This window comes from Chaetodon auriga, chromosome 1 (genome assembly GCF_051107435.1).
Source record: "Chaetodon auriga isolate fChaAug3 chromosome 1, fChaAug3.hap1, whole genome shotgun sequence".
Taxonomy (NCBI): Eukaryota; Metazoa; Chordata; class Actinopteri; order Chaetodontiformes; family Chaetodontidae; genus Chaetodon; species Chaetodon auriga.
Genome location: NC_135074.1, coordinates 32,621,709 through 32,635,000, shown reverse-complemented (window position 1 = coordinate 32,635,000; position 13,292 = coordinate 32,621,709). Strand labels below are relative to the sequence as shown.

Sequence of the window (13,292 nt, the reverse complement as noted above, 5' to 3'; positions counted from 1 at the left end):
GGACAGAAGAAGACATGAAGCCACACGTGACACCGAGGACAGACAGCAGAGCAGGACACCCACAGCAGCAGCTTCACTCATTCATTAATGAGTGAAGAAAGCAAAACGACCCGCAGAGAGCTTCCAAACAACAAGTCACACAACAAACAATCAATATACAGAAATACCAACTTTAATGATGTTATCATCATTAAAAATGCAGATTTTCATGTGAAAATGCTTCTAAATATTTAGTAATAAACACTTGAGACAAACTGAGCAGCTCCATCAGCTGATGAAGACCATGAGATACGACTGTAAGCTCAGGAAAAGCTCGAAGGTGGACCTTGATACTGTCCGAGCTCCAATGTGAACTTCAGAGAGTTTAAAGTTCAGCACGTTACGAGAAGCCTGAAGGCTCAGACGTCTCAGTCCAGCTGAGTGGGACAAAGTTTGGACTGAAGACGCTGAGATGTCCTGTGTTCCTCTGACGCTCAGGAGAAACTCGGTCCTCAAAGTTCACTGTTCAATCACGAACTTCAGGGACTCTTCAGAGAACAACAAAGCTTTCACAAACATTCACAGGAGCGCGTATCAACACGGCTTGATAAGCTACCGATATTATCAATATATGCTGGATGAGCCTGCGTTTCTATCACGTGAAATGAAAATGAGACAGTGTGTCACGCTGACAGTCTGCCATCACACAGGAACCGTCACATGTCCTGATAAATGTCAGAATATCTTCAAATATAAACACAGATAGAAATCATACATCTGATATTCCTACAAGTTTCTCATAATGTTGTTATACTACTGTTTAATACTTCCCCTTTACAAATGTGTCTGTGCTGTAGACTGTTTACAAGGACTCCTGGAAAAACTCTCAGCTAGTTTTTTTACTCTGTTGTTAATATTTTAACATTTACATGTTTAAATAGCTGCGAACAGCTGAAGGTTAAGAGAGCGATACTGAACCTCTGACTGTCAAACTCTTCAGTTTAGATCAAACGGAACAAAATATCCACTGTCATGAACTACAGGTGAACCAGTTCTGAACAGGTCAGCGTGGAGACGACTCTGTTCACTCCTACCTGTGTCCAAGGTGCAGACTGCTGGGACGGCAGGTTCAGGTGTGTGAGGAGCTGTTCCTGCTGCAGGTTTACTCATTGACAGAGTGAACAAACACTGAGACGCTCTGCTGTTTGAGCTGCTTAAAGACACACACACACACACACACACACACACACACACACACACACACACACAGGCACACAGGCACATGCACGCACACACACACACACCCACACACACAGGCACACAGGCACATGCACGCACACACACACACACACACACACACACACACAGGCACACAGGCACATGCACGCACACACACACACACACACACACACACAGGCACACAGGCACATGCACGCACACACACACACACACACACACACACACACACACACACACACTCAGTTTCATCTCTGTGCATCCAGTAGCCTGCAGAGAGACGATGGATGTTTAGCCTAGCTTAGCACAAAGAATGGAAGCGGGGGGATACTGCTAGCCTTACTCCATTAAAGAGAAAAATGAACCTTAAACCTTTGAAGTGGAGAGAGATTTACATGTTGTATATTTTTAGCTGACAAGCTAATTCATCCTGTAGTCGGCTGCGTTTGTTGATTGGAGCTAACAGAGCATAGCAGCTGATGGGATAGCTTTTTCTCACTAAAACAAACTAAATACAGATGAGCCACAAAGATGCTCCGTAAAGACATAAAATACATATATTTCATTACCTAAAAGAACAAAAATCCAGGAACGATCCAAGGCATCTTTCAGTTTAGCACAAAAGGCTAAATGCTATCTTAGCTCCCTCAAAAGAGATGTCGCTCAGTAAAGATTACTTGCTAGCCAGATGTTTTGCTTGCTAGCAGGTTAGCTTGTTGGAGTTTTTAGTGAAATAACTGAATGCAGGAAAAGCTAAAACATTGTTGAAGTCATAAACTTTGAGAAAAAGCTGTCACATCCACATCTTGGCTCAATTAGTTAAAAACCCAGCTGATCACAGAGAGGATCGCTAACTAGTTTGTTAGCTCAGGAATTATAATGTGTGAATGAGTTGTTGGAAAGTTTTTTCTTTTGATGCTAGCGGTTCCCTGTGCTTCCAGTCTTTGTGCTAAGCTACGCTAAACTGTGTCCTTTAATTGTGTTTGATTGTTCGTTATTTGTTGATCGACACATATATCTTTTATTTTACCATATTCAGTCTTGTATTTACATCACACAGTGCACATGAATCTCCTGTTGCTTCACTGTGTCGACTGTTTCTCTTTTATTTGCTGCTTAGTCATTTGAAAAAGGACTTTGAGCTGCACTAAATCTTATGAAAGGTCCTACATGAATACCCAATGATTGATCGATAAAATGTCCCGAACACGTTCCAGCTCAGACATGTGACCTTTCCTGTGGTGCCACCCTCAGGACAAGCAGAGTTAAATCTGCAGGATGTCGCTTGTTCTGTCCAACTCTTCCTTTTGTGGCTGTGGTGAATCCTGCAGCTCTGTACTGGACACCATGCTGTGCAGGCGTTCTTCTGCCTGCGTCCTGTTTTGTTCTGTCAAAATGGACAATTTGGTGTGACAGTACAACCACACTGCAGAGCTTCCAGAGGGAGTGTTCATGGTCTACATGGCAGCTCGACAGATAAGCTTATTAAACCCAAATCAAACTGACGGTGAACATTATCAGCAGCTCCACCCAAACACTGCAACTGACACTTACTGCTTGACTGGTCGAGCGAGGCCTGTGGAGAGCTGTGAGAGAGAGATAACGACTTCTCTTGTGCAGCTGAAGGACGGTTTGAGAAGTTAAACTTAGTGTGAATTTAATGTAATGTAAACAATCAAACAGCTCTGTGTGCAGATGTTGGGAGATCTCGTTGGTGTTCACAGCCTTTAAAACTCACAGTTAAAATTACAATAACAACTGTGTCACTGGAGAATCCACAGAAACCAAAAACAAGTCACAACGGAAAAGCAAATCTTGTTCCCAGAAACAACAAGATTCACTTCAGCTCTGTGTTTATCGTCACCACCACCGGACCCATGAAGAAGAGAGCGCTAACACGAGCTAACCTCCTTTCTGTAAGACTGAGTGAGAGCTGCAGATGAGCTTTTCGTGTGAATCAGTGCTCTTACAAGCTAAGCTAACTAGCTTCATCTTCTGGGTGGAGTAAAAACTTAAAAGCATGATGGGAAACGTCTCGTATCAGCACTTCTTGGACATTCAGAAGGACTCGCTCCAGCTGCTAGCAGAGACCACGGAGGCTGACGACTCGTCTCCTGTCTCTGTGTATTGTCTGTCCACAGCTTCCTCCCCAGCGGCCTGAGCCTTCAGGTCTCTGTCCACAAATATGTCCAAAAACTGTTTTAGTCTCTTTTCAAAAGTGGAAGAAATGTCCTTTAGCTGTCATATTATGTTTGTATGAAACTTCAGGTCCATGTTAACATTAACAGTCGATTTCTCTTAATTCAGTCTGAGTTTTGACACCGTCTGCCTGTATCCGTGTGTTATGAGTTGGCAACATGTAAAAAAGCAGAAACCAGAAAATCAGGATGATCAGTGCTGAGACGTGATGATCGTCCGCCCTGAGGAGCTGATGGCTGAACACAATGAAACTGTGCTCACACAAACACAGTCATTCTCAAAAAGCTCTGTTTGTCTGCAGAAATGTCTCCACAAGGCAAAGAAACTCTTCTTCTTCTTCTTCTTCTTCTTCTTCTTCTTCTTCTTCTTCTATCTCTGCTCTTTCATCAGCTGAGCTTGAGCCTTCCTCCTCATAGCGAATGCCGTTATCGCACAGCAAAGTGTCAAGCAGGGGAAGGAGGCGCAGGCCAGCAGGAGGCGCTGCTCACCGAACTCCCTGACCAACGCTGGCCGCCGCCACAGGAAGTCCCGGAACAGCGCCTCCTGCTGGGCCAACGTGCAGAGGGACAGCAGGATGTGGAAGAGCTGGTGGCCGTGGCCGACGATGTCAAAGCTGCCGGGGGAGAAGCGCTCAGGTACGGGACAAGAGAAGAAGAAGGCTGACAGCAGAAACAGCACCACCTAGTGGAGGAGTGAGAGAGGGTAGTGAACGACCAGGAGAACACTTCTTTCATTATGTTTGGATGGACTGAAGGAACAGTCGGCCGTCAGCAGGAAGCTGATGTCTTCATGTTAACAGGAAACCTGCTTTCTGTGGGAGACGAACAGGATGTATCATCAGAGGAAGACCAGCAAGATCTCTCTCACTGACTTCTTGTTCATGTATGCAGGTAACTAACAGAAGCAGAGTTCAGTGCGATCTGAGGAGCCAACATCTTACGTTTGAATTAAACAATATTTACGTTTATTTCTTTATATTCAAACTTATTCACTTCAAATTTGACCTACACGCTCTTCATTAATGTAAATAATCAGATTCCTGGGCCTCACCGTGTGTGTGTGAACATACTGATTCATTGATATTTGGAAATAAGGATGAAATGTCAGTAAATTGAGAGAGAAGCACCACCTGCAGGAAGTGCAGCGGCAGCGCAGAGTTGCTCGTCCAGCTGCAGGTGGACAGACGGTGGGCGACGGGGCTGATGTCCAGCAGGTAGGCCACGCCCATCGGCAGCACCTGGCAGAGCTTCCTGTGGAGCGGGTACGGCCGCCGGAAACGAAGCTTCGCATAACAGCAGGCGGTGCAGGAGAGCCAGGCGAGGAGGGCGGCGGCCGGGAGGAAGACCTGCAGGAAATGACATCGTCAGTATGTCTGAACCCATCGTGCCATTGGCTGAGTGTGAATCAACAGACCATTAACACACCTGTCCCAGCATGCTTTGCGTCCAGGCGGTGCTGGAGCTGTACAGGCACAGAGCCAGAGCGCAGCCGTACTGGTAGACGGCCACGCCCACGTAGTCCAGGAAGAACAGCGAGTAATGCGCCTGCTCCGAGTGCGACTGCAGCAGGTGAGCCGCAGCACTGCAACAAGGGGGGCGTTAAAGCCGCGTTTATCAAGACTTTCATATCAACAAGACATCCAGTTCCTCTGCAACGTGAACGGGCTGTGAGAACTTTCACCATCTCTGCGGAGCTTTTTAACCTGTTAGCTCCTAGGTTAGATTTTCCGACACGTTTCCCGTCTGGTTGAGTCTCAGTGTTTGATAAACCTGCTGATCACTTCCTGCTGAGCAGCAAACAGCAGACTGACACAGTCAGAGACGAGCTGGTGAACGTGGTGAAGCATTTAGCGGCTAAAGAGCAGAAATTTCCCCCCGGAGCTGGAGGAGACCAAAAACAGAGCTAACAGAGAGAGAAGACTGGACTGAAAGTCATCAGGTGGAACAAACACGACACGCTGCTCTGGTGGATGTGGATGTAGACAGGTGTTCGATAGCAACTTGATAATTATGTCCGTGCTGTTTTCAAGCTTCTTCTGCTGCCTGCAAGTGGCCTGAAATCTTTAAAGACGTAATGTCACCAGAACAGGATCAGTTATTCAATGTTCCACCAATGAAGAGACAGAAAGAACAACGACCAAGTTACGTTGGAACTTTAAACACGATGCACCAGCAGCTCTGTGAGGCTGTGCTCAGACACAGCAAGCTTTGAGCTAAATGCTAACATCAGAATGCTAACATGCTCACAGCTACAATGCTAGTTTAGCGTGTTAGCATTTGATCATGAATTACATAAAAATGTTGACCTGAAGATGGCGCCAGAGCAAAAGTCTGAGGATCAGCAGCGTTATTACAGTTCTGAGAGGAACGAGAACGTCTGAACCACGTTTCACGACAGTCTGGACCAACATGGTGGCATTTCAAAAAAAAAATGTAAAATAGGAAAATATGAACATGTAAAGGTTTTTTGACGGCTCACCTGCAGCTCAGGTAAGTGATGGCAGAGAAAACGTAGAGGACCAGAGGCAGCGAGGAGGCGTCTACAGAAAACCCCTGACCTTCAGGACCCTGCAGCCGAAAACCCAGGATCCCCTGCAGAGGTCAAAGGTCAGACAGCAGGAGGTCAAACACCAAGCTTTTGAACACCAGGAGCTCAGACAGACTCGAACAGTTCAGTACCCCTCCCTGCAGGACGGTGAATGCCATGAGCCTCATCACCACGCACACGGCGGCCAGCAGGTGGCTCCACACGTTCAGAGTCTCGTTGTGGATCTGGAAGAGGCTGAGGACGTAACAGCGCCATGACAGGCCCACAGGACGGTACCCAGCCAGGATGAACCGCTCCCGAAACAGAGGGGGGACGTCCACGTCTCGGACGGTGGGGGGAAGGGAGGGCAGGAGGCGATGCAGCAAGGGGAGGAAGGTGAGGCACAGCGAGGGAGGGGCGAACGAAACCCGAGGCATGATGGGAGAGATACAGAGTTCAGCTTGTTGTTTTGTAGGAAGCTGAAACGTTAAAAAGAACTCCTATGATCAGGTGTGTTGGCAGGTGAACAGGTGTGTTGGTGGTTAGACAGCTGAGTTGGAGGTTTAGACAGGTGAGTTGGCAGCAACAAAGCTTCCTGGATTTACTGCAGCTCTGATTCACTCCTCTGATTGGCTACTTGTCCATAGAAACAGCAGCTGAGGCTCATGGGTATTGTAGTATTTTGAGCCATTTGCCAGACTGACAGAAAAACAGTGACAATAACTGAAAGTGACGGTCAGAACATAAACTTTGAGTCTGGTTCCCTCATCCAGGAGACGCTGCTCTTCAGCCTCCTGCCAGGTAACTCTTTACATCTTATTCTGATGGTTTGATTAAGCAAAAGAAGCTGATAAGACGGTGGAACAAAGACAGACAAACATTAAACTGAAGAGTTTGAGTTGACGGTCAGTGTCATGGTGCCTACCTGAGTTCTTCTCTGTGGACGAGAGCCGTCGCTACACTGCAGAAGGCATTTTCTGTTCTGCCGGTTCTGCTGCTCTGACCTGTTCACTGTTCAGTCCTGCAGACCAGCCGCTGTCACATGGATGGTGACACACACTCACTCACTCACTCACTCACACACACACACACACACACACACTCACACACACACACACACTCACACACACACACACGTCTAATCTCCACAATGTGTTCTTGTTTTCAGCTAATTCGAGCTAATTTCAGTCTGAATGAGGATTTCAGACGTCATGAGACTCAACACACTGCTGACACACACAAATACACACCTGACTGCAGTTTACATGCTGCTGCTCTCTGCTCACTTATTCTACTTAAACCAATGTAAGGCCATTTTACTCCTTAAGCAAAAAATACTAAACTTTGTTGATTTCCATTATCTTTCTTTTCCATTATTTCCATGTTCTTGTGATGTTGTTATAAATTAAAATAACTGTTTATTCAAGTACAGCTGAATCCAATACTTGATTAGGAATGTCCTAAAAGGCCACCGTACATAAGAGAGGGACCAGCATGACTTTATCCTTGTTGTTCGTCTGACAGCAGATCTCTAAAGGTCAAAGTTCACGACCAGTCCAAACGCTTTAATCACACTTTGAGGTGTTTTATTGGAACTGATGATGTTTTTATGGCTCAATCCAACACAACAACATGGCAAACATGGACTCACAGAATCAACCGACATTAAATTTCAGATTTTTTTTTTTTTTTTTTTATTTAGTCCCTTTGGTTTTCAATTCCAGCTGTTGGTCCAGCTGGTTCAGGTTCATGCTCAGGTTCGGGTTCAGGCTGAGATGGTTCAGTTTTGGTTGGTTTTGGCCCAGACGCAGGTACAGCCGACAGCCACAGACTGGTACGATGCGTTGTAGCAGCGTCTCCCGTCCTGCCGGGTCAGGACCAGGACGTTCTGGTAGACAGGGACTGAGTTCAGGCTGTGTCTGTCCGTCTGTCCGGGGCTGGGACTGGAACAGAAGCTGCTGCTGCACTCGGCCTCCCAGATGGTGGACGGGATCCGGTTCCTCACCGTGGTCGACCTGAACAAAGAGCAGCGACGGAGTCATCAGGTTACAAACACAACAGAAACCACATGTACAGAGTCCCAAAAAGCAGGTCCCACACAGGAACCTTCGACACGTCTTTAATCATCACAGAGGCAGCGGGACCAGGACGATGAAGTGATGAAGGAACGAGTCCCTCATTAAACCAGGATCCACTGATATTTAGAACAGCAGAGTCCCTCCATCAAAGGACAGATGTCACTTCCTGTTTGACGCTTTCAGTTCCACTTTAAATCATCATCAGGAGCAGGTGTTCCTTAGAACTCATTCATTCACTCATTAACCCGCTCACACTCATTCATTCATGTCTTTCCTGACTCTGTGATGTCAGACTGACCTCCAGTTCCATTGAGACAGAGACCCGCTGTGGATGTTCTCTTCAGATGAGGAGGAGACCTCTGAGGAGAACGCCAACATGGAGTCACAACCAGGAGGAGGAGGAGGAGGAGGAGGAGCTTTAACCCTGGAGGAGGATGAGACGACCCACAATACACTGCAGCATGCCTGCAGGGAGGAGGGGTTTCACTGTAAGCTGACATTTACATTTCTTCTCTTCAGTAAAGGCTCATTAGAGGAATCCGTCGTGAAGTTTAGCTCCGATCATCACGTCTGTTTCAGGTTACACAACAGCTGCTTCTTACTCGACCATTTTCATTTATGCTACTTTATACTTGAACTCTACTACGTCTCAGAGGGAAATGTTCGACTTTTTACTACACTACATTTATCTGATAACTTTACTTTACAGAGCAGATTTTCAAACCCTAAATGATCCTTTAAAACACAGTAAATGAAGCCACCTGACACCATATTTAAAGGAGTAAGATCAGCTTGAACTCACGGCTGCTTGCATGCTAACCCATCAGTGATAATCTAATAGTGGTAAAGCCATTCAGCTCCACTGAAGTTACTGTAGAGCACCTTTTAACACATTTGTGTGCACTAGCTAACGTTAGCACACACACACAGAAACTTGACCGCACTCCACTGACGGCTGCAAGTTAGAAATGTAATAAATAAAAAGTCATAAACTCTTTTGGTGAACACAAACACGGATGTTGCACCAATCAAATTACAGCACGCTGTCACGCTCGATCAGGACGTCACGGCGTTGCTTTTTAAGCCACGGGGGTTCCCGTCAGTGCAGGGCTCCGTGGTCAAGTTAGCAATATTTTTGCAACGTCTGGTTTGAGTTTCAAAATAAAGCTGTCTGAGAATTCTAAACTCATGGTTCACATGAAACAGTCACACTTTGGTTGGGTTCAGTTAAGAAAACAAGTTTTTAGGTTTAGGCCAGCAGACGTTTCTTTGTAACCTCATGCAGTGTTGGACCTTCAGCTCTCAGGCTCCTCTCCTGTGGAACCATCTCCCAGTCTCCGTCCACCTTCTCTACAGTCTCAGAATGTTCTTGGAAGGTTAGCTGAATAACATTTATGCTACAAACTTCCTGTGGCCTCATGTTTGTCGAAAAAACTCTCCTTAACATCCTGAACGTTAAGGGGAAACATTCAACTAACCTTCCCAGAACATGCCGGGAACGTAACGTTGGTTCTACATTAGAGACTGTTTTAACATTTAGGGAATGTTGTGTGTAAGAACGTTCAATAAATGTTCCCACAACCAAAAAATGATGTTTCAGAATGTTTTGGGAATCAAATTTTGCTCTCTAGGTTTTCTCTGCCTTCATCCTCTGAACGCTAACGTCGAGTATCTGAATCACCCACATTACAAAACTCTGCTGCTTCCTCCACTCTGTCTCTACCACACAAACCAGTGTTTCTCTGTGGGACCACTAGAACCCAAACAGACTCAAATATCACACGAAAATCCAAAAAGTCCAAACATTTCAACAGTTTAATTAAGTCGAGGCAAAACAGAGCCAGTCGATTCAAACAGCAGCAGAGATAAAACATAATGAAACAAGAACGGGATCAAAAAGGCTGACGGCTGACAACCTGCAAACAGCTGGAGACAGCGAGGACTACAAGTACTGGGAGGACTGATTGGATAATCCAGGACAGGTGATGATAAAACTGGCGGGAAAATGAACAATGACAGGAAGTAAAATGTACGGGAATGCATAAAGGAGAATTACTACAAAATAAAACAGGAAATGCAGTTAACTAGAGTCCATGCATGTCATCACACAGACGTGCTAGCGTTTTCTTTTCTTTCCAATATTTATGCTATGCTAAGCTAACTGGCTGCTGGCTGTAGCTTCTTATTCAGGTACAGCCCCAAATTTTCAAGCCTATCTGCTCGTTTATACTTCTCCCACTTTCCCAGCTCTTCATAAGCCATCAGCTACGTCTTCATACAAAGTTCAGCCAGCTGTGCAATTTAGATCCCACCTCCCAGCTTCCACTGCATCTTCATCATTATCTGCTCGTTTAGACCTTCAGCCAGAAGCTTCATTTAAACCTTAAAATATCCCACATCTTTCATCATGATTGATGTTATCGAACAGTTGAATAGTTTAGCTTCACCTTTTCAACAGCCTACTCTGGTTATGATTCATGTTGAATAAATGTTGGATTTCCAACCAAAACGGACACTGAATCAATGCTGATTCAAACATCATTTGAAAGGCAGCCTATATCTAAATTCTAGCTGATTCATAATTGGGGCAAAGTTAAAATATTTAATGAAACTTTTCTGTTGTTTGACTTACTGTGCAAATAGTCTAAAAAATTGCAAAGAGAAGACCTTTTCTTAGAAGTGAATGTTGTGCCTGTAAAGTCTCACTAATGAGTTTCCTCTTGAAATACAGATGTTAAGTAAAACATCCATAGAATACCGTAACTGTACATGAGGAGGTCCAGACTTGTAAAACACACACTAAACCATGTTTTGTTGGCAGGTATTACTAGGTTGTTAAAATATGTTTGCATATGTTTTTATATATATCATAAAAAAACATGACACTGTATGACATCACCTTTGAATAAGTGAAAAACTAGCAGCAAATAAGTGACCAGCAGGGAGCCTCACGTGAACGTTATATAATTACACGTGAAAAACTTTACTTCATGTAAAGAATGCGGGAATGTTATTGGAACATTTCATCTTAGCTAGGAAACTTTCCTTTTTGATAAAGCTTACAGTTAGGGTTCGCTCAGGCTTGGCTTGGATCATAGTTATGCTGCTTCTGGGGGACTTCTCCTGATGCACCAAGCTCCTCCATTCCCTCTCATCTGTACGCTTTCATGTCCTTCTCACAGGTTCCTAACGTAGCTTCTTCCTCGCCGGTTCGCCATCCCTCCATTTGTGTCTGACAGTGAACTGATTAAAGCCCAACTGTCAACAAACAGGTTTGTCATCCCATTGCTCGAAACACTGTGATTCTAATTACCCATTTAATTCAATAAATAATAATAATAACAATAATAATAATAATAATTAATTGACATACTTTTTCAACAGATACATTTAAATTTGTTTAACTTTTTTTGTCTTGTTATTTGTCTCTGGGTCCTCTTTATCTAGTTTTCAGACTTGAATAAAGAAATATAGAAATGTCTAAAGGGCTGACAAGTGTTCTAGTGGTCTTGTGTATGAACAGATGTGCGTTTCAAATCAAACAACGCGACCTTGTAAAGCTGCAACGTTGATTTGTGTCTCGTATCATTTTGTATCAGGTTATCTCATATTGTATTTTTGTCTTCCTTACCAGCTGATATCAGCTGATATTCAGCAGCTATTGACGGCAGATTAGAATAATTCACTGTGTGTCTGCAGTTCATGTTGTTAATAAAGTCGATGCTCACCAGCAGCGTGCAGACGCTGTGTCTCAGCTCCATCTTGTCTCCGTGGTCCCATCCAGCTTCTGTGCGAGCTGCTCAGAGTTCAGGTGTTTTTATGATCATCTGCGACTCTCAGATCTGATAACAGCAGATCTGACACAGTGATATGAGAGCGGAGATTCCTGTTATCTCTGCAGTCCATCTGCATGATGAAAGTGCGAAGTTTTCTTCTTTGATAACATCTCTGACAGACAGATAGTTAAACATCAGACATGATTCAGGGCATTTCTTATCATTCACTCACTTTTTTGAAAAACGTGTCCTAAATGATGCATGAGACTTTTCATGTGAGATTTTACTGTCTGGACTGAAGTGGAGGACAGACTCATTAACAATACCGACAGTAAAGCCTCACAGCTGGCATGGATAATAAAACGGACACTGTGGAGTGTCAAGATAATGCAACAGATATTAAACATATTATATACAACATTATAGTACGTCATGTTTTTTATAAATAGATAGATAGTATAATCCAGGAGATTAAAAAATACACAAATCAATGAAGTAGCCAGTTTAAAATGATGCTTAGCAGTTTGTTCCATAGTTTATTACAGCAAACACACAGTCAGAAGATCTTTTCCTGCTGACCTCAGTGGATATCTGCGTTCACGTGGGCTCAGTATGTACAGACATCGCTTGAAGCAGCCGTTTTAAAGAGCTTCGAAGTGTATTCGTGAAGCAGTTGGAAGCTGGTGAAAGGATGCTTAAATTGTAATGTGTTTTCTCCTCATGGTTTCAGTTAAAAGCTGCATTTTGGACCAATTAAAGATGATTTGGTGCTTTTTAATTGGGTGTTTAAAATAGAGTTACAGTGATTGAGATGGGATGAAATGTAGGCCTGGATAAACGCGGTAGACAGAAAAGGTCCATTTTTTTTGGCCAATCTAATTTTTAACAGGAATAAATGAGACTGTTAGAATAGCAAGAATAACCCAAAATAATTATAGCTTTCTCTCAAATTTAAGGTGAATCAAGATTTTTCAAGTTTGTCATTAATCTCAGCTGTCAGACTCCTGTATGCCAGACTTCAGTTTGATTAGATGAAAACAAAATACAACACATGCAGTCATTTCCTTCAATAAATATAATTGTGTATCATCTGCGTAAAAGTTTATTTGCGTGCTTGTCTCACTGATGATGTGACTGAGGAGGCCTGGATGAAAAGAATCGAACACTGAGGTACAGCACAAACACATTCATGATGTCACAGTGTGGTGGAGTACACAAACTTTTCTGCTACGATTCAGATTTTTGTTATTGGACACAACAGATCTCTGTATTCATGCTTTATTTGTATTTGTGGTTGAAGTGATATCATCTGCTTCAGAGCTCCAGCCAGAATCTGCTGATTCATTTTGCTAATAAAGTCGATGCTCACCACATCCAGAATCTGCTGATAGTCCGTGGTTTGTTCAGTTCCTGTCAATCAAATCTAATCATCCTAAACCCACACAGTCCTGATGAAGCAGATAAGCAGGTAAACTTACCTATAGATGCTTTATCGTAC

General features: G+C 43.9%; 2 protein-coding genes and 1 long non-coding RNA gene across 3 annotated transcripts in view; all 3 read right to left on the bottom strand.

Moving 5' to 3' along the window:
- The window catches only part of LOC143323675 (uncharacterized), a 3,005-nt gene extending 1,852 nt beyond the window's left edge, over window positions 1–1,153 (bottom strand). Inside the window, exon 1 of the long non-coding RNA XR_013077411.1 lies at window positions 1,074–1,153. This is a non-coding gene — a long non-coding RNA (uncharacterized LOC143323675). The remainder of the gene's footprint in view (window positions 1–1,073) is intronic.
- Window positions 1,154–2,257: 1,104 nt separating this feature from the next.
- LOC143325696 (membrane progestin receptor beta-like) lies at window positions 2,258–6,886 on the bottom strand. Its single transcript, XM_076738959.1, has 5 exons — window positions 6,108–6,886; window positions 5,893–5,981; window positions 4,839–4,995; window positions 4,544–4,759; window positions 2,258–4,095 (listed from the first exon to the last, which is right to left on the bottom strand). The coding sequence occupies exons 1-5, from the start codon at window positions 6,375–6,377 to the stop codon at window positions 3,784–3,786; spliced, it is 1,044 nt and encodes a 347-aa protein (XP_076595074.1). The 5' UTR covers window positions 6,378–6,886; the 3' UTR covers window positions 2,258–3,783.
- Window positions 6,887–7,720: 834 nt separating this feature from the next.
- il17a/f2 (interleukin 17a/f2) lies at window positions 7,721–11,779 on the bottom strand. The gene is made up of 3 exons (XM_076739237.1): window positions 11,747–11,779; window positions 8,317–8,483; window positions 7,721–7,955 (listed from the first exon to the last, which is right to left on the bottom strand). The coding sequence occupies exons 1-3, from the start codon at window positions 11,777–11,779 to the stop codon at window positions 7,721–7,723; spliced, it is 435 nt and encodes a 144-aa protein (XP_076595352.1).
- Window positions 11,780–13,292: the final 1,513 nt, after the last annotated feature.